Genomic DNA, 22,180 nt, shown 5'->3' with positions numbered 1-22,180 from the left:
ACCTAGTTGAGGCTGAGCAATAGGCTACATAAGGGATTACCAAAAGTGAGTGGGTTTTAATAGTGGAAAGGCACCATGGCAAGGTGAACAGGACCCAGAAGCAAAGCCATAAACAAACTGTTTTTATCAGACTCCTTCCCACACATTGTTCTGACTAGCCAACAGTTAGTCAGTCAGAGTCTATGAACAGAACCAACAACAGCAACTCTGGCAATGACCTGTTCTTAAAATTAACCATGTGCTTAATCTGTGCTATGAAATGTTGCTATCATAGACTGCATAAATAATGGACATAGTATCCATGACGTCACCCATCTGTTCCTAAACGCTGTTTTGAAGCCAATCGGCACCGGCCGCCATATTGGAAATGCGGAACTCAACCAGGCAGAGTGTGACGTAAAGTGCCGGAGTTTGAGCCTCCTAGCCAACAGCTATGTGTTCCCTTCTGGGAGTCAAGTCAGTCATGTCCTTATTTGGGCAAAAACTTGTAATCTTAATATCCTCTGAACCATCGCGTTAGAAAAAAGTTCACCCCCCGCACAGTGTGTGCCGATAGAGAAATTAGCTACATAGAGCCAAGCCGTTTTTTGAACCAGGCTGTAAACATGTTTATTAATGCTGCACACATCGTCTTTTTTGAATTGGTGTCTATGTGGTTTCCGGTGTTATATCTTCGTGTTGACAATGTGGTAAAAATGTTTTTGAAACACTGAAAGAATGAGTTCGCAACATGGAGGAAATTTATGATTATCACTCTAAATGTATTGGGAAAGCACAAACTTTAGACTCTTGGTTAATGGCTGACCATCAGCAGCAGAAAAAAGAAACCAGCAAGGGATGTGAAACACAAGAAGCTGAGTGAAGGAGACGTCAAACAAATTGAAGAAAACAGACATAAAGCAACCACAAAAAACAACATGCAGGCTTTAGCAGTGTTACAGGACTGGTTGAATAAGAAGAGAATACCCAAAGACAAGTTACAAAGAGGGACCATATACAGTAGAAGTGCTGCTGTTATATCCTGCATCTATGGTGAATGCCAATGGAAAAACGCTAATGTTTTGAATTTAACATTTAAAACAATAAAGCAAGCTTATGTTAAGAATGTGAAAGAAAATGTTTAGATCATGTTGGTTTGAGGCTGAGAAGAACAATGTTGCCACTGTAGCACTATTAACTGTCAAATCTGGTTGAGGTTTTTTTTAGCTGCTAAATTATTTTTAAATCAGAGAAATCATCTTTAAATAAATTATTGAAGTCAACTTGTTTTTATCTTTAGTTGGTAGCCAGATTATAAGTGGGATAAGGTATGGCAAGCAGGTGGTTATGTGATGTAGAATTTCTTCAGGGTGAACACAACTTCATTGTCCTGTAATTAACTGGTCAGTATCAGAGATGCTGGTTGGCAGGTTGTGGTGAGATGCTCCAAATGTTTACAGTCTATCTGTAGAGCTCAGCTATGTTAATAAAGCACTAAACTTTTCTTCATATATGTTATTTTTCAACTGGAAAACTTAAATTGTATAGACTTAGAATACTTTCTTAAAGAAATGGTATTTCTGCAAATAAAATTGATGAGCGCTGTTAATGACTTTTAATACGTATAAAATTGATGATAATTAAGTGTTGTTTGAATTCCATACTAAATATGAAAATACACAAATAGGACTAATGGAAGTAAGTTAATTTCTTAAAGTACTTAACACTAGAGAAGAGGACCATATGCTTCAACAAATATGACTTTCTTTAAGTGTTAAATAGGATCAGCAGCTTCTCTTCTGGTACAGACATCTAGGTAATGTGCCCTCATTTGTCTTAGCCAATCCTTTTCACTCTAGCATGGCCTCTGGGTAATTTTAAAATAGTCATTCTTGAATACACCACTGGGTGGCAGTATGATACTTTCTAAGGACTCTTAAAAGAAGCATCTTAAGCCAGTGCCACTCCCATTAGAAGCAAAAGCTGCTGAGATATTGGACCTCAGGTGCTACTCTGACCTCATACCTGCCTGGCTGTACAATTGTGTAATTGCATAAAACATATATCTATTCCTTATCTTTTTATGTGGAAAATTTGATTTTGTTTTTCGGATTTACTGATACACACTACTTATTTCATCAAATGCAAAAGGTGTCAGAAATATATATGTGTGCTTTTTTGCAAGTACATGTGTGTAGCATTATGCATGGTAGGAAAGATAGATTGTTTGTTTGTTTGTGTGTGTGTGTGTGTGTGTGTGTGTGTGTGTGTGTGTGTGTGTGTGTGTGTGTGTGTGTGAGTGAGTGAGAGAGAGAGAGAGACAGAGACAGAGAGAGAGAGAGAGAGCTCCTCTGGCTGCTAAATATGTGTCTGCCTGTCACAGCAGTCACAGAGGGACGCACCATCCCATGGTGTTTGATTTTGGGTGGAGGTTTTGTGAGCGCGCCGCATCGGGTGAGGACATTGAGATATGCTGTATAGGTGACACCATCGTTCATTAATGCATATAAAATATGTAATATATGGTTGATATGTATGTGATGAATATAATATGTAATGAATATGGTGTGTGATTAATGTATATATGGTGAGTGTAGTGTGTTGTGAATATATATAGTGTACGGTATTAATTTATGTGCTTTGGCAATAACATCTGGTTGTTCATCCCAATAAAGCAAATTTGAATTGAAAAAAAAATTGAGAGAGAGAGAGAGAGAGAGAGAGAGAGAGAGAGAGAGAGAGAGAGAGAGATATGAAGAGACTGAAAAGAGAGAGGGGAAGGTGGATGAGATAGGAGGGTGATACGAGGGCACTGAGCTAAGACAGCAGCTCAGAGGCTATGTTACATGACAGAATCCCCTGGAGGGATAGATAAAAGCTCTCGCTGAGTGACATGAGGGTCGATTCACAATCTTCAGCCACTCATCACTGTTAATCAGAAGGCGAGGCTCCTTTGCAGAGAGATTGGACACATATGTTAAAAACCCTCACATGAACACACAATATCACACACCGATGGACAAACAAACATGCATGCATGAATTTACTGTATTTACTACACTCGCTGCTGCACCTGTCTGACTGTGCATTGTTAGTGTGTACATTGTGTTTTTGTCCTCAGGCAGCAGAGTGGTCCCTGGGCTACTTCAGCAAGCCTCATATTTCATTGTAGAGGCAGGCAAGTGGAGCACACAGTCAGGTGAGGGCTGGACCCATGAGGCAGAGCTCACTGCCTGAAGAAAAAAAACTGTGCAAAGCTCTTGAATCAGTCCATTCATTCTGCCTCATCCTGCTTCTGCTACTACAATACAACAGTCTCCACTTCAGCTTCAGCTGTATAAGTGCACAGTGGAATACCTGATGGGTTGACAAGTGGGGCTGCAATTATTTACACATCATTGTTTTAGGTTGTAGACACTGGCTGCATGATCCAGGTAGCCAAAAGAACTGTTTCATATAGTTGTATAAATCCCACCAGATGCAATCATTTATACATTCTCAATAAAATAAAAATTATAGGAAGAAGTAGAAGAAGAACATACTTTATTAATCCCTAGGGTGAAATTCAATTTTTTCACTCGTGTTATTTTTCGATCATGCTACACACACAGTTTTTGGTATATACATACAATGCACACACACATGCAGTGGACATGCACTTAGGGAGAGATGTCAGAGTGAGGATGCTGCCATCAACCAGCGCACCCCAAACAGTTGGGGGTTTGGTGCCTTGCTCAAGGGCACCTCTGCAGTGCCCAGACAAGTGAACCAGCACCTCTCCAGCCACCAGTCCATTTGCCAAACTTCGTCCATACTGGGACTCGAACCGACGACCTTTCGGTTCCCAAGCCAAGACTGAGCTACTGCTCATAACATGATAAGTTAATCGTTGTGACCCTTATGTGTTTGATCCCAGTGATGTCTTGTATATTTCTGACATTGACACATCAATGAATGTCATGACCATCCAGTTTGCACAACCTAAAAATGTTTGTCAGGCTGGTATCATAGACAGAGCAATCCATCTTGTCTTCTATGCAGGATAAAACAAAAAGAAAGTTTTATTTTCAGCAGGTTCAAAATAGTTATCCTTGATGTTAGCTTGTTCAACTTCAACAACTCAATCTGAAAACCATTAAACTGACCGCGTTTCCTTCTCTTTGATGACTACAAAACCATTGGGTTTCCAAGTATGTGTAGTTGTATATCATGTGGTGATGACACACAGGCACTGGCCCTTATTTGAAAATCATTATTGTTCTATTATTATTTACTTCAAGCCAAAAAACTACAACAACAATTCTCAATAATACACTACATTAATTCAGACTATATATTTTATGTTGGGGCTAAGTTAAATATTAAAATCTTAGTTTGACAGTAAAACACCTACATCTGTGTCCACTTTCATTCTCTGCATTCATTTGGTTATTCTTTAAAATTAACATTAAAAGTAATACTTTTTACAGATAAGACATTTCTCAATGTAAGCCATACTGTGGATTATTACCTGCCAATACAATAGTCCCCAAACTAAACAGAGACTGCCTGAGGAGAGAGAGAGAAAGAATGAAAGAGCTTGAGGCAGGAGATAAATGAATGAAGTCAGGGAGAGGAGGGATTTCAGAAAAGGATGAATGTGGAAGAAGTCATGTGCTTTTTTTGAACATATCTCTGGTATTATATTAAATCCTGTGTGCTCTACAATAAGCCCTAACATTGCCCATAAAGTAGCTGCAAAAGGTGAGCTCACCGGGGCATGGCTGACACAGAGAGAAGAGGGAGTTGTGACTGTGGACTGTTAGAGCCAGCTTCTACTCTGGCTGTGTGCAGCTCACTGCTTACTGTCAGTTGGCCATAATATGACCCCAGAGGAGGGCAGACTTAAAATTCAATGTATACCAATTTTCTATATGTGACCACAGGCAAAGTGGCTACACTCCCAGAGGCAGTCATTTCAAAATCAAGACATGGTGCATCCTCAGCTCCCTTGTCCAAACAGATTTAGGATGAAGGAGTTTTCTTGTGTAGTTACAAAAGTATAAGGGCCTGATGTACTAAGATCTCAAATAACAGGTGCTATATTGCATGTGCAAACTAAAACATTGCATGTTCTATTTCTGGGCATGTTGCGTGTGCTAAATCGGCTGTCCCCATGGATAGTTTTGGAGAGCAGAGTGGCCGTAAATGAAAAATGAAGTTTGAAGCCATGGAGTTGGAGATTTTAGTGCAAGACGCAAATAAACACATCGGTGAACTCCATCAGAGACATCTCAGCATTTTGGGAGGCATGTGAAAAGGTGAATGCTGTGAGAAAAAACAGAAGATCTGCCGATGAAATAAAAAGAAGATGACAAACATTTAATTAGTTCAAAAGTCTGCCAGTGTTGCTCTAGCTACTTAATTGGGAAGTCAATCGCAGTTTTGAAACAACCATGGCCAGAAAAGTTAGCCGTCACTTTGATGAAGACAGTCGCCTCACTGACGCAGAGAGCAACTTTCGGGTGAACGTTTTTAATGCCTGTCTTGATATCATCATCCAGCAACTGTCCCAAAGATTCACAGACAAAGCAAAAGTCTGTTAGGGATCTAGCAAAAATGCGCATTGTCAACCACCCAGCGGTGAGGTTTGCGCCCTCCTGTTATTTTTTACTCTTCTCGTCCCTTCTGCACAACTTCTGAGCACTCATTTTCCAAGTTAAAACTAATTAAACCTTTGACCAGCACGGCGGGACAGGAGAGACTGAGTGGACTTGCCACGTTGTCCATTGAGAATGACAGAGCAAAGAAAATGGACATACAGCACATCGTGGACAAGTCCGCGGAGCTTAATGCTCATCCAAACAGCGGTGAGTAGGCCGAGTATTTCATATTGGTTTTTTTGTTTGTATGTGAAGATTTGGGCCGCTGTGCCAATTTCACCAAACTTTATAGCTGTTGATACAGTAACCTACTGTGCTTTGGTTGAAAAAGTTAAAGTGGGTGTCAGAATGATGCGGTCTCTATCCGTGGTGCTGAACTGCTCTATGGTTGCAAGGAGTTTCTCCATAGGTGATATGGCATGGCTCCTTTTTGTGACTGCCATTTGTGCATAATGATGTGCCAGTTTGCACCTGCCTTTCAAATGTGCTAAATGTAGATGCAAAAACACTGCGCGCTATCTGCTTCAGGTCTGATAAATCACACTGCATGTGCTAAATGATTACATTTGCATCTCCTCCTCCCAGTATTTTGCGTTTTCTGATGATGTACATGTGTTCTGCATATTCATGAAGGCAAACACACTAAATGGATAGCGAGTGCTATTTTGCTCATTTGACAGACGCAATCCTCGGTGCTACCGGTTAGTACGTCAGCTTTGCGTGCGCTATCAAGTTTACACTTGTTTTTATACACGCAAACCTTTAGTAGATCGGGCCCCAAGTGTTTTTGGGCGTTCACACCAAACGCGACTAAAATCATTTGCAGTGAATTACATATAAAGTCAATGTAAATACACAAGCAATTCTTGACAGGTAGTGTGAATCACGCAAATGGTGCATATTCATGCTAATGCAGTGAATTTTCTGTGTGAATAAAGCAAACTTACGAGAGCTAAAAAATCTGAACTCCAGCGAATCATTTTGACGACAACCAATCAGCGTGCAGATCCTCCTTTTTTGAAAAGGAGTCTCTAGAGGGGTCCAAAAACTTGCTAAATATAGCGATAAAGTCGCTAAATTGGCAACACTGTTGCAGAGGTTCATTCATCAATTATTATATCTTTGTGCAGCTTCCACAAACTTTGTGACACTACCTACTTTTTATGGGAACAGGAAGAAAAAGGAGCTCCCTTTGAGGAAAGTGAGTGAGGAGGTCGGATTATCTGGTAAATTGTGAAAACCTTTATAACTTGATTCCAGCTGTCTGTTGTACTAGGAAGTTAGAAGTGCCCCCTATGGAATTCAATGTAGTTAAGCTCAACTGTTTTAGATGACAACAGACTGGAGTAGCATTGGAAGGGAACCCCTCCTCTCTTGTGAAAATTTGCATCTTGGAAACTTGCATGGAAGCGATTTTCCGGCAGGTAAAGCGCAAGTCAGTCAGTAGTCTTGTGGCTCTCTTGCTTTCCTTGGAGGTGACTTCTAATTCTGTTTAAGGGAATCTTCCAAAGAAAGGGGAAGGATTCATATCCTAGCATTAGCAGCAATTCTAGACCTAGAAATTGTACCCTTAAAAAACTATTAGGGGTGCATGAAATACACAATGTCTATTTTTTTTCTGCCATTGATGCTGACAAAGTTGATATAGGAAATTACCCTGTCTTGATTTTGATTGGTTGATGATGGAGAAGAGACATTGAAAAGTGTGGCAGTGTTACCATTGACCAGTGGTGCCCAAGCAGTCGATCATGATTGACTGCGGACTGATTTCCAGTCTATACAGATGAAGAAAACAATTAAAGGTTTTTTTACCCATCTTTCTTGTTAAATGTGTATCATTGTTTCCCTGTCTGTGCTCTCTTACAATCATGTCCTGCATTTAAATGCATCATAGAAAAATCTAACTTTTAACACGTACTAGTTTTTCTATTAGCTACTTGTCATGTTATGGCGAACCTAAGAGCAAGTTTTTTTTTATCTGCCTATCAATGTAGCATGAACCTGTCAAGATGTGTGTGTTTGTTTGCTTCATTTTCAAGCACAGAAATTGCTGAGATAGCGGAAAACATGAATTTCACCCCCAGTGGGAGGGGAATTAGTTTTTTAATTACTCAAATTTTAAGTTAATTTATCTGAAATGCAAGTGTGGCCTTGCCGAAGACGGGCAGTTTGGAACCGCATTTTAAGACAGTGCACAAGAACTACAAGACTGATTTCCCCACTGAAACAGCTCTACCTACCCAGAAAGTGTGAGAGTTAAGCAACCCAGCAGTCCATTCTCCAGGCCTAACACCAAGGTGGACTCCAACGATATTGCCTACCACATTTTCCACTACAAACAAAAGGTCTTTGAAGAATGGCATTTGTGAAGTGCTGGTGTCCCAGTGACATACATTTATTTTCACTTCCAACTTAGACAACTGCCCTTACTACTCTTACTTGATTTGGATGTGGTTTACTTGTGTGTTTATTGTATTTGTATTAGATACAGAGTAAGGCTATCTGCAATTTCTATGATTGCTTCCTACTAGCAAGTGTGTGTGTGCTCACATCAGTGTTAATTTTGGCGGCTATTTTAGATTTAGTCTTAGTCTTAGTCTTTGGACGAAAATGTCTGTTCGTTTTATCCACATTTTAGTCTTTTCAGCCTTTTATAGTTTTAGTTTAGTTTTAGTCGCCGAAAACTCAAAACATTTTAGTCTTTGATTTTTGACGAAACATCTTCACTCTTTAAATAATTCATGTAGTTGATCAGATATTGGTATCAGGGTTATACCAAGTGTTAAAAACGTCAACATTTCACTCCTTTAACACTTTTGCTTATGTAATATCTTAAGTTAAATAATTCAGCCTGGCCCTGCTAAAAATTCAAAAGAAAACATTCTTGATGTGACCACTATGACTGTATTTTGATTCTCTTGATTCACAGGAAAATACCATGAAAGGGCTGTATTGCACATTTACGACGGTCCTTGAATGCACCTCGCAGCGACAGAAGCACTGGACAGTCAGTCAGTTCACGCACTCTGAAATGAATCTGCATCTTTGATGACAAGGAGTTGATCAAAACTTACTAAATGTGTCTGATGTTTCACCAAACTGGATTAAATCAAGCTGTAGATGCAGAGCTTTTTACGGTAATAGCGGCAACAACGTCAAACATCAAATAGTAAACAGACGTCCCCCGGTTGTGTCTCTGTCACTAACACACACCGGGGGTAAAAATCCTCAATAAAGATGAGACAGATGCATGGAGGTGAGGAGAGCTGGTTCATAAAGCACACCTGCTGCAGGTAGAGACCAAGCTAACACTGAGCCCCTCAATCTATAAATAACAACGTTGTCATGTTCACTTGTCCTGCCTGCAGTCCCTTCTTTTCACCCGTTCTCTGTGCGTGTTTTGCTGTTGAAAGTGCCGATCAAGTGAGGACTTATGTTTATGTTCCAAGGAAGTCAAATTGATGACAAAACCGATGACATGCAGGGGCTGAGGTTGAGGTAATTGGTCAAATTTGCGGGAAAGTTGCGGTGATTCTAAAAAATTGCAGGGCCGTGAAAAAATTGCGCTGATTGGTTGAATTTGCGTTGATAGTTGCGATCGCGAAATCGCAACTTCCTGGAGGGACTGCTATTCAGTCTACACTCGTTTTTTGTACCAGACTGTAAACATGTTTATTTCTGCTGTAAAGATCGTCTTTTTTAATTTGTGTGTATGTTGTTTCTGGTACTTCCGGAGCCAGCCTCAAGTGGACACTTGAGAAACTGCATTTTTTAACACTTCAGTCTCGAGGCTGAAAGTTGAAGCTTATTTTACAATTACAATTACTATACAATACAATTATTTTGTGGACATTTTAAACCAAATTGTGTTCTTTGACATTTAGATTACACTTACAGTCAAATTTCTTCTTTTTTTTCCTGCATTTCTCAACATGCAGGTCTGCAGCCAATCAGTAGGTTGATTGGTTGTTGTTATCGGAGCCAACCAGGCCAGCTTCAGCTCTGAGCAGTGCATGTGGATTAAGGCCTGCATGTTGCCTGCCAGTGACGGCTTGCTCAGAGTGAAGTGCTGGCTCCTGGCCATCACTCATCAGACAAGGGTTTCACTTGTCCTTACATTATATCCAAGTGTGACTGCTGTCAAAACTGCAGGAGCTCAAATGTCTGCATACATTACAACAGGTCTGTCAAAGTCCTAGGAACACACTTGCTGTCTAAACTCACAATACCTGCAAGCAATACAAAGTTATACATTTCTACTGTGTTGTAATCTAACAACATAAGCCAAGTTCATATGGCTCACTCTGTCTGAAATATATGACTTGCAGGAAGGTGGCCTTAATGCACTCTGTTTGCAATTTCTCCCCTCCTTTCATGGTTTACTTTGAGGCAGGGCCAGTGTTGCCAACTCCTCAGTGAGGAAAGTAGCTATTGGCTGTCCTAAAAGTCGCTAGAAGTTGCTAGATGATGTCATCACCGAGAACAATTCGCATAATCTGAATTGTAATAGACGCTGTCAGAGAGACGTGTAACATCGAGGGAGAGACAAAAAGAGGTTAAAAAAACACCCTAAATATGAATATAGCTACACTTAGGAGCCTAAAAAATCTAAGTAAAACATTAAATTTTTCAACAATATCATTTTCAAGATATTTATTGTATATAATCTACATTAACTGTCTAAATGCGGTGTCTTCGTACATGCGCGATTCATTTGCTGTCTGGACGTGGAGGGGTTAACATCTCTGCTCTGACTGCAGGTAGGAGGGACTGCTGCTCGACTAGTACTGAGCCGTCTGTGAGTGTTTTGGGACAGGGGAGGGGGCCACTGCAGCACCCACTGCTCATTTAGAAAGATACATGCTTTCATTTCCGAGTCTCCAAAAGTCTCCAATAACACTAGAGAAAGTCGCTTGATTTGTCGCTAGTCGCTTTTTTGAAAAAGAGTTGCTAGAGGGGTCTGAAAAGTTGCTAAAAATAGTGACAAAGTCGCTAAATTGGCAACACTGGGCAGGGCTCCCTCATACCATCACAAAGGCAAAGAAAATACAACTGAAATAACTTGGCTTGTTCTGTTATGAATGGCAATAACCAAACATCATAAAACTCCTTGGAGAAAAAGTGGTTTGTGGGTATGATTTCTATCTAGTTATAATAATCCCAGTCCTAAATAATCCCCCCCAAAACATTTTATAATGCACATGCATTCACCCATCAATACAACAAAAAAATCCAGAGTACGTCAATTAATTCCCCTATTAGAATATTTTTTGCAATATAATTATAATAGGGTGCAGATCTATAATTTCTGAGAATTACTCATGGCTTGGTAAAGACTGTGGTTGTGTTTGGTAGTGCAGCCTGCTTGCTGAGCCTGATGCAGGAGACTTATTTCCACATCAGTGAATGGTACATGCTGAATCTCAGTGGGATGGGTGACCCACTTTTCAGCTCTCCAAGTATATGTAAGCATCGGGCACTGATATCACACAGTACCCAGCCATTATGTACATTCACTCACATGTCAGCCATTAGCGTCATATCCCAAGGAGCAACACGAGCATCAATAAGAATAATTTGTTGTTTAGGCTATCACTTTAAATAAACCATCACAGATCTAATGAGGAAGCTGTGTAAGTGTTGTACACTAGGCCTGTATTTAAAATAGAAGCGACTGTGATGATCTTCTAGCTGGTTGGGAATATATTGATGCTCCTTTTATTCACCTTATTTTTGAATGTGGAGGTAAAGCTATTCCGTACTTCCGCATTTTGTGCCCGACATCTCGTTTGTAATATTCATCATTGCGCAGCTTGACAAATATCTTCAAAAACGTGTTGGGAACATTTTAAAAGTTCAATCAAAAGCAGTGTAACAAAATAAACTGTGAAAACTTGGCCCATAGTCCCACCAATCAGGAAAATAGTTAAAACACCTGCAGATGCTTCAGTGTCTAAATCGAGAGCAGTCAGTCTGCCTTCCAAAGGCAAGAAAAAAACATAGAAATTGTCGCAAAAGAAATACTGAAAACTCAGCCCACAGTACCGCCAATTAGAAAATTAGTTCCAACACCTGCTAATGCTTCAGTGTCAAAATCCAGAGCAGTCCGTCTGCCTTCAAAAACCCAGGAAAAAACAAGAAACAATGTCATAAAAGAAATAGTGAAAACTCAGCCCACAGTCCCACCAACTAGAAAATTAGTTCCAAGAACTGTAGATGCTTCAGGGTCAAAATCCAGAGCAGTTGGCCTGCCCAACAAACCTCTGAAAACGACCAGTAACAATCTTGAGAAAATATCAGAAAAAACCCAGACCATTGTTCCACCTATTGTGAAGAAAAAATGTTCCCATGCAGATGTTTCAGCTTCAAAATCAAATACAGCCAGTCACCCCCAGAACCTTCTTGAAGCAACCACAAACAGAAAAAAAACATGTCAGGCAGTGCCACCAGTTCAGAAAAAAAATATCAATCAGACCCCCAAACCTTCCCATACCCCTAAAACAGTTTCACAAAAGCTTGTTCTTCCACCCGTTACACAGAAGATGACCAGGGTTCAACCATCTGTGGTTAAAGGTAAGGATCTCACAGCTAAATCTAGTATGGAATCAAAAATAAACAGGGAGGTGGAATACGGTGCACCAAAAACTAGTGCACCAATGCCAAAAGTCACAGATGGACCAAAGAAACCAGAACCAGAGAGCACTAGCACAAGACATACTCAACCAAAAACCCAGAAGCCGAAAATTGAAAAGACTAAGAGTTGCCTCAAAATTTTACCAGACAAGCCCCAAGTACCAAAGGTTCCATGGGAAGACACCCATGTAGGACCAGAAAAAAAGAGAGAAAAATTCACCACCCTCAGGGTTCAGCAGTTGCCTCGAGTTGTAACCATACCTGTCCTCATCCACCACTTCGTGTTGTTCGGGTTATTAAATACAAGCGTATGCAGATAGTAGCCACACAGCCACAACAATAATCCCATTTAGTTGTTGTTTTCTTATCATCCCAACAGGTTCCATCAGCCTTGCTCCTTCTCAAGTTAAAATTAAAATCTTCTGTCTGTTTAACATTTATACAAATAACTGGGATTGTAAATAATAATAATAAAAATTGTACACAAAATATGACCATAAATTATGTCAAGCAATTTTACACTATTTATTTATTATAATATTATTATAATTAATAAGTCTGTTTAAATAAGTCTGTTAAAAAATAATACAAATTTTACAAAAAATATTACAATAAATTATGTGAATCAATGTTACACTGTTTATTTATTATCATATTGTTAATTAATGCGACGGTTCAGAAGATATTAAGATTACGAGTTTTTGCCCAAATAAGGACATGACTGACTTGATTCCCGGTCGGGAACACATAGCTGTCGGCTAGGAGGCTCAAACTCCGCCCCTTTACGTCACATTATGCCTGGTTGAGTTCCTCATTTCCAAAATGGCTGCCGCCGTCGATTGGCTTCAAAACAGAGCTCAGGAACAGATGTGTGACGTCACGCATACTACTTAATAATACTAATACTTACATAATACTTACTTACATAATACTTTACACAGTCTATGGTAGAACAAGGGGTGCAGCTCGCTCGGCTTGAAGTGAAGCTTTCAGCAGTGTGTCTGCCCCCTTGTGGCTGGCTGCAGTATAGGTCAAAAACTGCAGTATAGGTCTAAAACTCTGTCTCCCCCAAACTTCAAAAACTAAATACACGTCATACAAATGTTTCTCACATCCGTATGCTGTGGTGATATGTAGTTAGTATTTGACTGTTTTGTGTTCAAGGCCTCTTTTTCCTGAAAAGTTTCTTTTTCGTTCGTTATTAGAGGTCAAAAAACAGGGTTTTACTCATAGACTGTAAAAAATATGGACGTAGTATCCGTGACGTCACCCATCTGTTTCTGAAGAGCTGTTTTGAGACCAATCGGCTGCGGCAGCCATATTGCTTCTGTTGAGCCAGTGTGACGTAAAGAGGCGGGCTTTGATCCTCCTAGCCAACAGCTGCAGTGTTCCCACAGGCAGCTGTGCCTCTCATTGGAAGACTGGTAATCTCAATATCTTCGAAATTGCCGAATTAGAAAAAAATTCACCCCCCTCACAGTGAGAGGACGTCGAGAAATTAGCTATCCAGACTACACTCATCTTTTGTACCAGGCTGTAAACATGTTTATTAATGCTGCAAAGATCGTCTTTTCCCCATTCATGTGTATGTGACTTCCGGTACTTCCGGAGCCAGCCTCAAGCGGATCCTCGATGAACTGCAGCTTTTAACACTTCCGCATTGACTCATATTTTTAGACCGGAGGTTGCTGCTTGGTTTTACTTCAGGGTTTGATTGACAGCTGCCGTAGAGATAAACTACATAGGATCTTGTGACGCTACGCTGTAGGGTGGAGCTAGTTACCGTGGCAACCACAGATATTCTCTGGCTGCACAATGGCTGTGCATTGTAACAGGGTTTCCTTTGATCTTCACTGAGTTGACTATGACATCATTGTGACATGCTATTAGACACAGCTCTCAAAGGAGATGTTTGAATCAGCAGTCATTCAGGACAACTAGAGATTATTTTCAGACTAATTTCACATAGGACAAGACAACTTTAAGAGATTTCAAGATGAGTAACCAGAATTTCTATGTGTTTGGACTCAAGAGCTTGATGGAGTGTATTTCAAGAGCAGTCCTCCTCTCACAACCAACCAACATCCCTGACTTTATACAACAGTATATGTTAGGAATTATGGACTTCAGAGAATCTCATCCTGAATCGGATCCCAAGATAGCTGCCTTCAACTACCAAGAGCTATGGGGTGAGTTATTTTACTATTTTCCTACATTATATGTTGTATTTTAAGAACTTCCCTGTGATTACTAGCTAGCTTTTAATTTACAAGTTTTAGAAAGTATGTAGGCTATTGTGTACTAATGTCATGTATTCTTTTCAATTCCTTTATTCAGAGATTCAATTCCTGAGAAAAATGAGGAGAAGGAGAACGACTTCGACTGACCATTTTGTGCCATCCCCAGAGGAGCTAGAGGAGGCACAGAAGATGCTGTTTACAGACTTGGCCTCTTCTAGGACTTCAACCAAGACTACGGCGTCAATTGCAGCACCTCATTCTGTGCTGTCCACAGAGGAGGTACATTCTGAAAAAAAAGTACGGCAAGATAAAGGAACCACAGACAAACAACAAACTGACATACCCCAGCAAAAGTCCCAGCGCAAAATGCCATTGATACCAAAAAAAGTTTCATCATCTACAGATGCTTCAGGGTCCAAATCAAGGGCAGACAGGCTACCATCCACAACCTCAACAACAACAGTAGACAACTTGACAAAATCAACAGAGAAGTCCCAGGACAAAGTCCAAACAAAGAAAACAGTAGTATTTGCAGAGGACTCAAAGTCAAATTCCAGGGAAGTCAGTCTCCCACCAAAAACTAGTGAGAGAATCACTGGCAGTGAGAAGATAACAACAAGGGCACCCAAGACCACAATCCCTTGTACTAGAAAAGTTCGAACACCTGCTGATGCTTCAGGATCAAAATCCAGAGCAGTCAGTCTGCCCTCCAAAACCCAAGAAAAAACAACAAACAATGTCACAACAGAAATACTGAAAACTCGGCCCACAGTCCCACCAACTACAAAAATAGTTTCAACACCTGCCGATGCTTCAGGATCAAAATCCAGAGCAGTCAGTCTGCCTTCAAAAAGCATGGAAAAAACAACAGAAATTGTCAAAACAAAAATACTGAAAAGTCCGCCCACAGTTCCACCAACTAGAAAATTAGTTCCAAGAACTGTAGATACTTCAGGATCAAAATCCAGAGCAGTCAGTCTGCCTTCCAAAAGCATGGAAAAAACAACAGAAATTGTCAAAACAAAAATACTGAAAAGTCCGCCCACAGTTCCACCAACTAGAAAATTAGTTCCAAGAACTGTAGATACTTCAGGATCAAAATCCAGAGCAGTCAGTCTGCCTTCCAAAAGCATGGAAAAAACAACAGAAATTGTCAAAACAAAAATACTGAAAAGTCCGCCCACAGTTCCACCAACTAGAAAATTAGTTCCAAGAACTGTAGATACTTCAGGATCAAAATCCAGAGCAGTCAGTCTGCCTTCCAAAAGCATGGAAAAAACAACAGAAATTGTCAAAACAGAAATACTGAAAAGTCCGCCCACAGTTCCACCAACTAGAAAATTAGTTCCAAGAACTGTAGATGCTTCAGGATCAAAATCCAGAGCAGTCCGTCTGCCTTCCAAAAGCATGGAAAAAACAACAGAAGAACTGAAAACCTGGCCCACAGTCCCACCAACTAGAAAATTAGTTCCAAGAACTGTAGATGCTTCAGGATCAAAATCCAGAGCAGTTGGCCTGCCCAACAAACCTCTGAAAACGACCAGTAACAATCTTGAGAAAATATCAGAAAAAACCCAGACCATTGTTCCACCTATTTTGAAGAAAAAATGTTCACATGCAGAAGTTTCAGCTTCAAAATCAAATACAGCCAGTCACCCCCAGAACCTTCTTGAAGCAACCACAAACAGAAAAAAAACATGTCAGGCAGTGCCACCAGTTCAGAAAAAAAATATCAATCAGACCCCCAAACCTTCCCATACCCCTAAAACAGTTTCACAAAAGCTTGTTCTTCCACCCGTTACACAGAAGATGACCAGGGTTCAACCATCTGTGGTTAAAGGTAAGGATCTCACAGCTAAATCTAGTATGGAATCAAAAATAAACAGGGAGGTGGAATACGGTACACCAAAAACTAGTGCACCCATGCCAAAAGTCACAGATGGACCAAAGAAACCAGAACCAGAGAGCACTAGCACAAGACATACTCAACCAAAAACCCAGAAGCCGAAAATTGAAAAGATTAAGAGTTGCTTCAAAATTTTACCAGACAAGCCCCAAGTACCAAAGGTTCCATGGGAAGACACCCATGTAGGACCAGAAAAAAAAGAGAGAAAAATTCACCACCCTCAGGGTTCAGCAGCTGCCTCGAGTTGTAACCATACCTGTCCTCATCCACCACTTTGTGTTGTTCGGGTTATTAAATACAAGCGTATGCAGATAGTAGCCACACAGCCACAACAATAATCCTATTTAGTTGTTGTTTTCTTATCATCCCAACAGATTCCATCAGCCTTACTCCTTCCCAATGTAAAAATAAATATTCTATTCTATATTGTGTGTTTTCACTTGTTCTGTCATTTTCTTGTAACTGTTTTTTTATGACATGTGATGCTGACTTCTTGGCCAGGTCACCCTTGTGAAGGAGATCCTGATCTCAATGGGTTTTATCTGGTTAAATAAAGGTTTATTATTATTAAAAATAATAATAATAATAATGCAAAATAATAATAAAATAATTCCGTCTGTTTAACTATGATACAAATAATTGGGATTGTAAATAATAATAATAAAAATGGTACACAAAATATTACAATAAATAATGTGAAACAATGTTACAATATTTATTTATTAACATATTATAATAAATAAGTCTGTTTAAATTAGTATGCTAAAACATGTTACAATTAACTGTGATTGTAAACAATAATACTAGAAATTGTACAAAAAGTATCAAAAATAAATTATGTGAGTAAATGTCACAATATTTATTTATTATCATATTATTCCAGAGTAGCTCTCCTCTCACAACCAACCAACATCCCAGACTTTATACAGCAGTATGTTAGAAATTAATGACTTCAGAGAATCTCATCCTGAATCTGATCCCAAGATAGTTGCCTTCAACTACAAAGAGCAATGGGGTAAGCTATTTTTCTATATGCCTATATTATATTTTGTGTTTTAAGAACTTTTTCACGGCCTTGCAATTTTATACAATCACCGCAACTTTCCCGCAACTTTGACCAATTACCTCAATCTCAGCCCCTGTGCGTCCTCGGTTTAGTCATCAGTTTCACTTCCTTGGAACATAAACGTAAGTCCTCACATGATCGGCACTTTTCAACAGCAAAACCCACACGGAGAACGGGTGAAAAGAGAGGACAGCAGGCAGGGCAAGTGAGGATCACAACGTTGTTATTTATAGATTGAGGGGCTCAGTGTTAGCTTGGTCTCTACCTGCAGCAGGTGTGCTTTATGAACCAGCTCTCCTGCCTGCTCTCTTCATTGATGATTTTTACTCCCGGTGTGCGTTAGTGACAAAGACACAACCGGGGGACGTCTGTTTAATATTTGACGTTTGACGTTGTTGCCGCCATCACCGTAAAAAGCTCCGCGTCTACAGCTTGATTTAATCCAGTTTGGTGAAACATCAGACACATTCAGTAATTTTGGATCAACTCCCAGTCATCAAATATGCAGATTAATTTCAGAGTGCCGTGAACTGACTGACTGTGCCTCTGTCGCTGCGAGGTGCATTCAGGGACCGTCGTAAATGTGCAATAGAGTCCTTTCATGGCATTTTTCTGTGAATCCAGAGAATCAAAATACAGTCACAGTGGACATCAAGAATGTTTTCTAAAAACAACTGTAATTTAGCATATTTACTTGCCCCTGAGATGTTATTGGGGGGAAAAAGCACAATTTTTTTTTTGCAAATTTCACCGCAATTTTTTCAAAGAGCTGTCGCAAAATCAGGTTTTTTGGGCCGCAACAATCACAAAAAAATCCCGCGAAATCCTGGAGGGACTGACTACGGTTGTATTTTATAGATTATAGCACTCCAGACATCACGTGACTAGTTTTGTTTAAACCGCCATGCTGGCAGGAGAAGCAGCAGCTAAAACATACCTGCTAAAGACAGCGTCATCATCACTAGCAGGGTAAGTGTTCCTTCATGTAACTCTAGAAAACGTTAGCATTTACCAACAGGCATGGTAATGTGGGTAACTAACCTAATGCCAATTTGCTACCCCTTCTTCGATATGCATTTGACGAGTGAATCATTCCCAAAGATTGAATGACCCTCAATTGAAGCCATGGGTGTGAGTCAGGAAGATGGAGTTGTGATAGGAGCCCACTGCAACCAGGGTTGCCTACTCTTCAGTGAGGAAAGTAGCTATTGGCTGTTCTAAAAGTCGCTAAATGACGTCATCACTTAATTTGCATAATTTAAATTATAATGTATGTTGTAGGAGAGATGTGTAATGTTGAGGGGGCGTCAAAAAGAGGTTAAAAAACACTCTAAATATGTTTATAACTACACTTAGAAGCCTACAACAAATCATAGCAAAACGTGACACTTTTCAACCAAAACATTTCTGAAATCTACTATCATTTCCTTTGTCTTTGAAGGGTTCAGTAGGCGGCAGTTTATAATTTTTTAGTGTATACAATGAACATTTACAATCTAAATGGACCAAAAAGAGACAGTAGGCGGGATCAGCCAGTGGGGTCTTCGTACATACGTGATACATTTGCAGTCTGGATGCTGAGAGATGAACGCCTCTTGCTCTGAATGCAGCTAGGAGGGAGGGACTCAGAGCAGCATCCACTGCTCGTTGGTAAGAGTTAGAATGATACACGTTTTCAAGTCAGTCTCAAAAAGTCTCCATTTAACACCAGAAAAAGTGGCTAGATTTTTCACTAGTCGCTTTTTTGAAAAAGAGTCCCTAGAGGGGTTTGAAAACTCACTAAATATAGCAACAAAGTCGCTAAGTTGGCAACACTGACTGCAACTGCACATCAGTTTTCTCATAAAGTAATCACACAAGTGAAATAAACTGAGAGACAAAAAGTTTTGTTAACGGTTGTCCATGATTTATTTACAGTTTCAAGATTCAAGAAAGTGTGGCAGCGGCTGCGAGTGGAGGAGCATTGAAACAATATCTGTCCAATTACAGTTATCATATCAAGTTAGATTTCAACAGGCTAGATTTTATTTTCCGATCAGTTTTAAAAATGTATTTATTTTTTTTTTTCATTATTTTTTTTCCATTATTTTTATATCACACGACACTCATATAAAACAACTGAAAAAGTCTGCTATGAAACAGCAGACGCTGGGGGCCAGACGCTATTTAGCCGGGGTGTTCGGGGCCGGAGTGATGCAGACGCGCCAATGGGCAATTTCAATGCACTCAGAGACCATGGATCCGGTCGATCATCTGCGCCTGGTGCCTGGATCTGGCAAAGCCAGGAGGGATGTAGCTATCAGGGCACTTGTAATATCGCTCATATCGGTAGCTGCGCCTGGATCTAGTGGGTGAACTAGACCGTCAGTCTCTTGGACTTCCACTTGGGCTCCTTCTACGATTGTCCGTTGCGTTTTCCTCATGTCTGATTTAGTAGCAGACCTTCACCAGACAGTGAGGGATGAGCACAGGACAGACTCAATGACTGCAAACAAACTCTTTCAGCAGCTCCTGTGGCAGGTTGAACTTCTTCAGTTGGCAGAGGAAGTGCAGTCTTTGCTAGACCTTTTTCACCACAGAGTCTATATGGGTCTCCCACTTCAGGTCCTAGGAGATGATAGTGCCCAGGAACCTGAGGGACCTCTCCCCACTGCTCTGCCAACATGTAAGGTCAATGCAGAGACGTGAATAGATGCTAGTAGTGGTCTGGCGGTTTTCCTGCCAATAAGGCAGTGTTTTGATTTTGCGCGCTGAATGCTGGGATATGTGACGGCATCTCCTGAGGCTCTATTACCCGGCTTTCTTAATGATTTTCAGGCTGTGTAAGAAGCTTGACTCTGATTGGTCAAAAACCCTTGACAACCCCTTGACAGCATTAACATTCACTAACATGAGCAATGCCACAGGCAAACTGATCACGTCATGTCAAATCAATCCGTGGAAAAGAGTTCCGGCATATTTAGCCTCTGCTTGTTGACACCAAAGACCGTACGGTGAGGGGAAACCATTAGCTTCCGTTAGTATCATATTGGTTAGCAATGTGGCTAAAACATTAGCTTTGGTTAGCATGCTTAATCGGCAGGCTACGGACATTTACATCTTGGATCCTGTCCAGCAATATTAGCAACGACAGCGGAGCAGGTGAGAGCCACTTTACGTTACCAGTCTCTCCAAAGAAACTTAAACCATGAGCGGTGGTGATGATAGCAACAGGGTTCAAAGTTGTGACATTTGCCTTTTCATTTTTAAAGGTCTGAGAACCGCAGAGCTCAGAGAAGAAGAAGAGCTGAATGAGGACAGTTTCATGTTAAATCGACTGCAACGGACAGATGAGAATCCATCGCCATGGAACGCTAACTGCAGTCAAATCACTGCAGTCTCACTACAATCTTTCTAGTGTTGGGAAGTTCAGCTCTTTTCAGAGAGCCGGCTCTTTTCACTCGGCTCCCAAAGAAGAGCCGCTCTTTCAACTCCGGAACGGCTCTTAATTTAGGATCTTTTGTAGCCGTATGATTTACCTTAACTTTGCAAAAAGTAATGATCTGTGTTGGAAACCCTTTTACATACAGTGTTTTTATGAGAAGCCTTATAATTGCCCAATTATATATACGAAACCATTCTTGGGTTATGATTAGGGTTAGGGTTGTGTTTAGAATTAGGGTTAGGTTTATGATTAGGGTAAGGGGTTAGGGTTTGGGTTAGGGATGTGATTAGGGTTGGGATTAGGGTTAGGGTTAGGGTTATGATTAGGGTTAGGATTAGGATTATGGTTAGGATAAGGGTTAGGGTTATGATTAGGGTTAGGGTTATGATTGGGGTAAGGGGTTAGGGTTTGGGTTATGATTAGGGGTTAGGGTTTGGGTTATGATTAGGGGTTAGGATTAGGGTTAGGATTAGGGTAAGGGGTTAGGGTTATGGTTAGGGTTGTGATTAGTGTTAGGATTAGGGTTTGTGTTAGGGTTAGGGTTATTATTAGGGTTAGGGTTTGTGTTAGGGTTATGATTAGGGTTTGGGTTATGATAAGGGTTAGGATTGTGATTAGGGTTAGGGTTGTGATTAGAGTTAGGGTTAGGATTAGGGTTTGGGTTAGGGTTAGGGTTGTGATTAGGGATTAGGGTTAGGGTTATGATTAACTCAAGCAAACAGAACCAGAACCAAACCCAAACCAGGACCAAACTCAAGCAAACAGAACCAGAACCAAACTCAAGCAAACAGAACCAGAACTAAGCTCAAGCAAACAGAACCAGAACCAACTCAAGCAAACAGAACCAGAACCAGAACCAAACTCAAGCAAATGGAACCAGAACCAAACTCAAGTAAACAGAACCGGAACCAGAACCAAACTGAAGTGAACAGAACCAAACCAGAACCAAACTCAAGCAAACAGAACCAGAACCAACTCAAGCAAACAGAACCAGAACCAGAACCCAACTCAAGCAAATAGAACCAGAACCAAACTCAAGTAAACAGAACCGGAACCAGAACCAAACTGAAGCTAACAGAACCAAACCAGAACCAAACTCAAGCAAACAGAACCAGAACCAAACTGGAGCAAACATTATTAATGTCCTCAGGTTGGCATTGAGAAAAATCAGATGCCTCAGCTTGGATGGGCTGATCCGATTTCCCCTCTCAGTGAGAATTTACCCTGTCTTTGAGAAGAACCCTGACCCTAACCCTCAGATGGAACAGATGAAGCCACAATACACAGTCT

The 22,180-nt window shown here is 40.4% G+C and overlaps 1 protein-coding gene across 1 annotated transcript; it reads left to right on the top strand.

The window, feature by feature from the left end:
• The first annotated feature begins 14,046 nt into the window (after positions 1-14,046).
• On the top strand, positions 14,047-16,824 carry LOC117809988 (titin-like). Its single transcript, XM_034679512.1, has 2 exons — positions 14,047-14,443; positions 14,592-16,824. Exons 1-2 carry the CDS (start codon positions 14,251-14,253, stop codon positions 16,736-16,738), a joined length of 2,340 nt encoding a protein of 779 aa, XP_034535403.1. The 5' UTR covers positions 14,047-14,250; the 3' UTR covers positions 16,739-16,824.
• The last annotated feature ends 5,356 nt before the right edge of the window (positions 16,825-22,180 follow it).

The sequence above is a fragment of the Notolabrus celidotus genome, chromosome 3 (assembly GCF_009762535.1).
Source record: "Notolabrus celidotus isolate fNotCel1 chromosome 3, fNotCel1.pri, whole genome shotgun sequence".
Classification (NCBI taxonomy): Eukaryota; Metazoa; Chordata; class Actinopteri; order Labriformes; family Labridae; genus Notolabrus; species Notolabrus celidotus.
Note: the sequence above shows the minus strand (reverse complement) of the source record. Positions and strands in the feature narration are given on the sequence as shown.

Excerpts from the sequence above, each read along its gene's own strand:
- LOC117809988 (XM_034679512.1), top strand. The coding sequence starts at position 14,251 with ATGAGTAACCAGAATTTCTATGTGTTTGGACTCAAGAGCTTGATGGAG. Across the intron at positions 14,444-14,591 it reads CAACTACCAAGAGCTATGGG|AGATTCAATTCCTGAGAAAA; the intron begins GTGAGTTATTTT and ends TCCTTTATTCAG.